General features: G+C 34.4%; 1 protein-coding gene across 1 annotated transcript; it reads left to right on the forward strand.

Annotated features, from left to right (window-relative positions):
* The first annotated feature begins 204 nt into the window (after positions 1-204).
* Positions 205-3,140, forward strand: LOC145091577 (cellulose synthase-like protein G2). Its single transcript, XM_079029321.1, has 6 exons — positions 205-909; positions 1,031-1,180; positions 1,363-1,488; positions 1,592-2,005; positions 2,108-2,455; positions 2,549-3,140. Exons 1-6 carry the CDS (start codon positions 349-351, stop codon positions 3,083-3,085), a joined length of 2,136 nt encoding a protein of 711 aa, XP_078885447.1. The 5' UTR covers positions 205-348; the 3' UTR covers positions 3,086-3,140.
* The last annotated feature ends 3,009 nt before the right edge of the window (positions 3,141-6,149 follow it).

The raw sequence follows: 6,149 nt of genomic DNA on the forward strand, positions 1-6,149 counted from the left end.
TTAAAAAAAGGAAAATATCAAAAGCAAATCCGTCATTATAAAAAATTTTAAAATTTTTGGACTAAACTCGCAACAAAACACAACTATTGGACCATCCTTGCGAGTCAAACCCATTTTGAACTAAAGTTGCTAGTTTTGACATACCACAGGGACCATTCTTGTAATTTTGTCTTTATAATTGAGCTTGTAAGTTTCGTTCCCGGCTTGTTACTGATTACGGGATTTCAAACATTTCATTGAGAAGTGGGAACTGATAACCACATATAACCTCTTAAATTAAAACCATTACTCATTGAGAAGCAACCTCATTCACCCAAACTCCTGCAACACACAAAACAGTGAAACACCATGCTAAAAGCTCCACTTCATACAAGCAAACCATCACCCACAAGATGGTTTTATCGAATTTACACGCTCGTTTACACAATCGCCATTTTCGCACTCGTTTATCACCATTGTTGTAACCTTATCCACTCTCCTTCATTCACCACCATTTTCCTACTCATAGCTGACCTCGTGCTAGCTTTCTTGTGGGCGACATGGCAAGCTTTCTTTCTGAATCCGGTGTTCCGACAGGTTTTCCCGGAGAACCTGGCACAAGTGGCGAAGGAAAACGAGTACCCAGGACTGGACTTGTTTATTTGCACGGCTGACCCGTTCAAAGAACCACCAATTGGGGTGGTTAACACGGTGTTGTCTGTGTTGGCGTATGACTACCCGTCGGAGAAGCTGTCGATATATCTGTCGGACGACGGAGGGTCGCAGCTAACACTATTTGCGTTCATGGAGGCTGCTAAGTTTGCGAGACATTGGTTGCCATATTGCAAAAAGTATAATCTAATGGATAGATCTCCTGAAGTTTACTTCGGAAGCAATCCATCCTTCTTCCCTGAAACAAGTGAAATCCAGGTGCATGTCTTTGCATTACGAAAAAACTTAAACTTCGAAATTGACGAATGGTTGTCCGTGAATCATCATTTACTCAAACTGCTTCATTTGTTTGAATTGTTTCATGTTTTGTTCGGTGCAGGAGATGTACAAGAACATGAAAGCTACAGTTAAGAAGGTCATTGACCGAGGGACAATCGATCTGGATCAAATGAATTGTGATCGTACGATCAAAGCTTTCAGCAAATGGACCCCTGGATTTACACGTCACGATCATCCTGCGGTCATCGAGGTTCAGTGTTCACGCTTCTTAATTTTCCATTAATCTTGACTTTAAGTCTAAAGTATTTGTCACAACATGTATATTTAATCATTTATGATCCAAATAATTAGCTTAAGTGCACAATGATTAATTCATATCAAATCAAGATGGCTAACGATGAAATTTTTTATGATATTGATTTTTTTTAACAGATTTTATTAAAAAATAACGTAGATAAAGATGTGATGGGTCATTACATGCCCAATTTGTTCTATGTCTCACGAGAAAAGAATAGAGGCACACCACACCATTTTAAGGCCGGTGCCCTTAATACTTTGGTACGCTGATTTATAAAATCTCAATTATATGTGTAGGTTTACCATAGATAAAAACTGACTTTAATTATCTATCAACACATTCACTATATATGCATTTTTGTAGATCCGGGTATCAGGTGTGATGACAAATGCACCTATATTTCTTTCTTTAGATTGTGACATGTACTCAAACGATCCAAATACACCACTTCGTATGCTATGTCATTTCTTGGATCCTAATGTTGATCCAAAGCTTGCATTTGTTCAATTTCCTCAACGCTTCCACAACATCAACAAGAACGACACTTATGGTGCTGAACATGTGCTTGAGACACGAGCATGCACAGTCGGAATGGATGGTTTGGGAGGCACATTTTTCATGGGCACTGGTGGCTTCTTTAGAAGAAAAGTTCTCATAGAAAACCCTAAAGAATCACAAAAGATATGGAATGAACCAATTCAATCCAAAGACGTTTCAACATTAGCACACCATGTCGCGAGTTGTACCTACGAGGACAATACGAAATGGGGTCAAGAGGTACACCGTACTTGACCTTTAATCGCACATACTTTTTTTTTTATCATTTTGTTATTATATATTAAACTTATAATCTGATGTTATTGATTACATTAAATGCAGATTGGGTTTCGATATGGTACTTTGGTTGAGGATATATACACAAGTTTCAGATTGCAATGTTTAGGATGGAAATCTGTGACATGCAACCCAACGAGAGCTGCATTTCTAGGCAATATGCCGATAGCACTCAATGACATTCTAGCTCAGAATAATAGGTGGTACATGGGTATGCTACAAACCGGATTATCCAAATTTAGTCCCATGACATATGGAATCAAGTTTATGAATCCTCTCCAAGCATTGTGCTATGCACACTACCATTTCCGTGCCTTTTGGTCTATTCCAGTCATCATCTATGCCCTTGTACCACAGTTCACACTTGTAAACGCTTCCTCAATATTCCCAAAGGTTTGTACTTTGTAGACAATTCTTTATGTTATTGTAAGTATAAAATACAATCTTGATTATCAATCTAAAAGAAATAAAAATTTGTTTGTACAGGTTTCAGACCCTTGGTTTCCTTTATATGTATTCCTTTTCATTGGAGCATATGCGAAAGATTTTCTTGATTATGTGATGAACGGGTCAACGTTCAAAAGATGGTGGAATCGTCAAAGAATATGGTTGATATTAGGATGCTCAAGCTACCCATTTTCAATTGTCGATTGGTTACTCACTTCCCTAGGCATGTCGACATTTGAATTCAACGTAACAAGTAAAGTGTCAGACAGTGAAATAAGCAAACGTTATGAGGAAGGGGTATTTGAATTTGGAGTGGAATCTCCATTGCTTTTGTCGGTGAATATAGTAGCAGTTCTCAATTTATTCGCATTTTCGATTGGAATTAAGCATGTTTTGATCAATGCTGGGACCTTTGAAGAACTGTTTGTTCAATTGTTTATAACAGGGTTTGCTGTGTTGAATAGTTGGCCACTATATGAAGGCATGACATTAAGGAGTGACAAAGGAAAGATGCCTCCTAAGACTACCTTGAAATCAGTTTGTGTGGTTTTGGTTATTTACTTGGCCTTCTTTTAGACACTTTAATATATTGTCATAAATTGACAACTAATAATATTAGGTTTTTTATGTATCGTTTATTTTTTATTTTTAATAGAATGTATTCTAATAATCATGTAGTTATGTTATATCGGATGCCAAGTGGACGCAATATCAACGATATGTATAGGGCCGGTCCAAGGGTTTTTCATGCTCCGGGCGAACTGGCATAATAATGCCCCATTATTATGACTTTGTTCCACTTCAAACCATTATAATACATAGATTTTTAAAGAAATAATGTAACAAAACTTTTTAATGGACCTGGTATCTATACAAACTAAAGACACAAACTTCTTTTAAAGGAATACATTTCTTAAACAAAAGTGACAATCATTCTATAATATTTGGCACAAACTAAAACTATTTTGCAATACTAAGGGGTTGGAATACTAAGGGGTTCTTAAACAAAACTAAAACCATTCTGGTATCTATACAAACGCACAGACATATGCTCTCGCAGAATGTTTGTTTTTTGGAAGTACACAGATCAAAAAACGTCTGCGGGAGCTCTTCCTGGCGCAGACATGGGTCACTGTTTTCAAAAGTCTTCAGACCTCCTTTTAACCTAAACAAAAAAAAACATGGGCCACTATGCATTTTTTTTTGCTGAAAATGCATTTTTGATGTTTATGATATGAAATTAAGTTGGAAAAATCAATTTATTTCAACAGTTGCAGACATTAAAAACAAACAGTCTTCTTATTGCAAACTACAGATATTTGGTCCACCTCTTCTGCTGCAGAGGTTTGCAGATGTGGTCCGCAAACTGCAGACATTTTGGCTTTAAAAAAACAAACAACACCTAAAAGTTGTCAAACTGTGAAACATCTTTTGGGGTCATTATACATAGTAAATATGACTTCATCTTCGAAACTCACATCTTTCCAAGGATGCTTTCATAACAAGTAACGGTAAACCAAATTTAATATGCAAGCAAACATTTGATAACATTTACATTTTTGTAAATGGATGTCCCAACAATAAAATCTCATCTTTACAAAGAAACAATAAACAACAATTCATAATTTATCTTATAGCACCAAACAACAAATAATGAATCTTAATACTTATGGTACAAAATATTAAACAGTGCTACTTCTACCAAAGGATTCAACAAATTACTTATTGGAAAATAAACAAAAAGATGGTATGATTGAAATACTCAATTGTCAATTGACTTTGAAATCTAAAATATACTAAAAAAACAAAGATAAAAACACTAAATAATTGAAAACTAACAATGAAATGTGTTGTTAGTCTGTTACTCTTATGTTCATCCTGGATATTCAAACTTCAGAACAAATTTTTGATATTTCAAACTCCTAATCCTAAAGCAAAGTTGTAAACATAAAAATTAGACCTATAAGCAAACTCTTGAATCAAAAGACATAAATATGATAACAAAGCTACAAATTTCAATAAGAAAAATATTTTCTCAGACTCAAAAGCAAATGTCGAACTCTAACTCCCACAAACAAATCGCTTATTAACAGTCGACAAGATAAGTACGACAACACCCATTGTAGACCTGATACCAATTTCAAAAGAAGAATACGACTACGAGAGGAGAGGTGATGGCAGTCGACTTAGAAAGGAACAGTCCGCTTCTACATCAATCTTTTTTCTAGCTTGGATTGTAAAAGAGAAATCAGAAACTTATTATAGGAATTAGGGATTACCGATTTGGATTAAAGATGGCAGTCGACTCCTCGATTCTATAATATTTGTTTTCTAGGCGTCGATTGGGATTAAGCCAATCACAAATTGCGATTACACTCTCAAGGCCGCTTCAACTAATTTAATTTTGCGCCTCATGCTCCTTGCGTCTAGACTCCTCCAGTCGGCATACAGGAAGAAAATTATGGGCCTAAATGATATGTAGTATTAATTAATGAGTTACATTTATGCCCCCTCTTAGTTGCTGCCCTGGGCCATAACCCATCCCGCCCAGGTATCAGGTCGGGCCTGGATATGTAGATCTAAGTGAATAAATAATATCATATTGAATGTCATGGGGTTGATGTTTTATTTATCTAGTTGAAATATACATCAATGGTATAATAATAACCCAAAAAATAATAAAGACCAATTGAAAACGAGTAAAAAATAAGCGACCTAATAAAAAAGTACTTAGGGGGTGTTTGGATAAATAGTTTTTAGCTTATTAGCTTATTGCTTATTTGCTTATTGTGGTGAGAATAAACATTTTTTTTAAAATGTGTTTGGATTAGCTTATTGCGGTGGGAATAAGCAATAAGCATTTAAGTGTTTGGCAAAATAAAACAGCTTATGTGAGTAAAATGACCAATAAGCAATAAGAAATAAGCAATAAGCATTCCCCCTTGCTTATTAAAATCAACTTATTTTGCTTATTCCTACCGCAATAAGCTGATTTTTAAAGACTCTTATCCAAACACTTAAATTTTTTTATTCCGGTGGGATTAAGCAATAAGGAATAAGCAGCTTATTTTTCCCCTATCCAAACACCCTCTTATTATTGGTTGTTATCTTATAATAACAGTTTTCACAAGGAAATTGCAATATAATATAACGATGGTCTTAATCATTAGCTAACATTGATGGTCTTAATCATTAGCTAGCATTTTATGTTTGATTTATATGTAAATGCTTAAAAAATGTGAGGGACTCAAACCCGCATGCTGAGAATTCAATACTTTATTCATTTTTGTCACATTTAATTTTGTTTACGATAAAGAAATAATGTTAGAAAATTTAATTACAAAGATGCCATTATTTAATTACAAAGATGCCATTATTTTGAAATAACATTATTTTCCTTAAAAATTATGTTTTTTTCCAAAAAAAATGAAAAAATATATTAAAGTTCTATTATTCCACTCTAATTTACGAATAACTCACAAACTAAAATTTGTTTATGAAAAAACATGAATTACTGGTAAAAGTTGCGATTTAATCATTTTTTCATTGTTTACCAGTTTAATTGTTGACATGTACGCTTAATCATTAAATGAGTTGAGGAAATCTTCATTAAAGTCCTATTATTTTACACTAATTTACG

This window comes from Lactuca serriola, chromosome 3 (assembly GCF_051521515.1).
Source record: "Lactuca serriola cultivar US96UC23 chromosome 3, Lser_US96UC23_V15, whole genome shotgun sequence".
NCBI classification, from domain to species: domain Eukaryota; kingdom Viridiplantae; phylum Streptophyta; class Magnoliopsida; order Asterales; family Asteraceae; genus Lactuca; species Lactuca serriola.

Coding starts and splice junctions, on each gene's coding strand:
- LOC145091577 (XM_079029321.1), top strand. CDS start 349: ATGCTAAAAGCTCCACTTCATACAAGCAAACCATCACCCACAAGATGG. Junction 1,181..1,362: donor ATCATCCTGCGGTCATCGAG/GTTCAGTGTTCA, acceptor TTTTTTTAACAG/ATTTTATTAAAAAATAACGT. Junction 2,456..2,548: donor CTTCCTCAATATTCCCAAAG/GTTTGTACTTTG, acceptor TTGTTTGTACAG/GTTTCAGACCCTTGGTTTCC.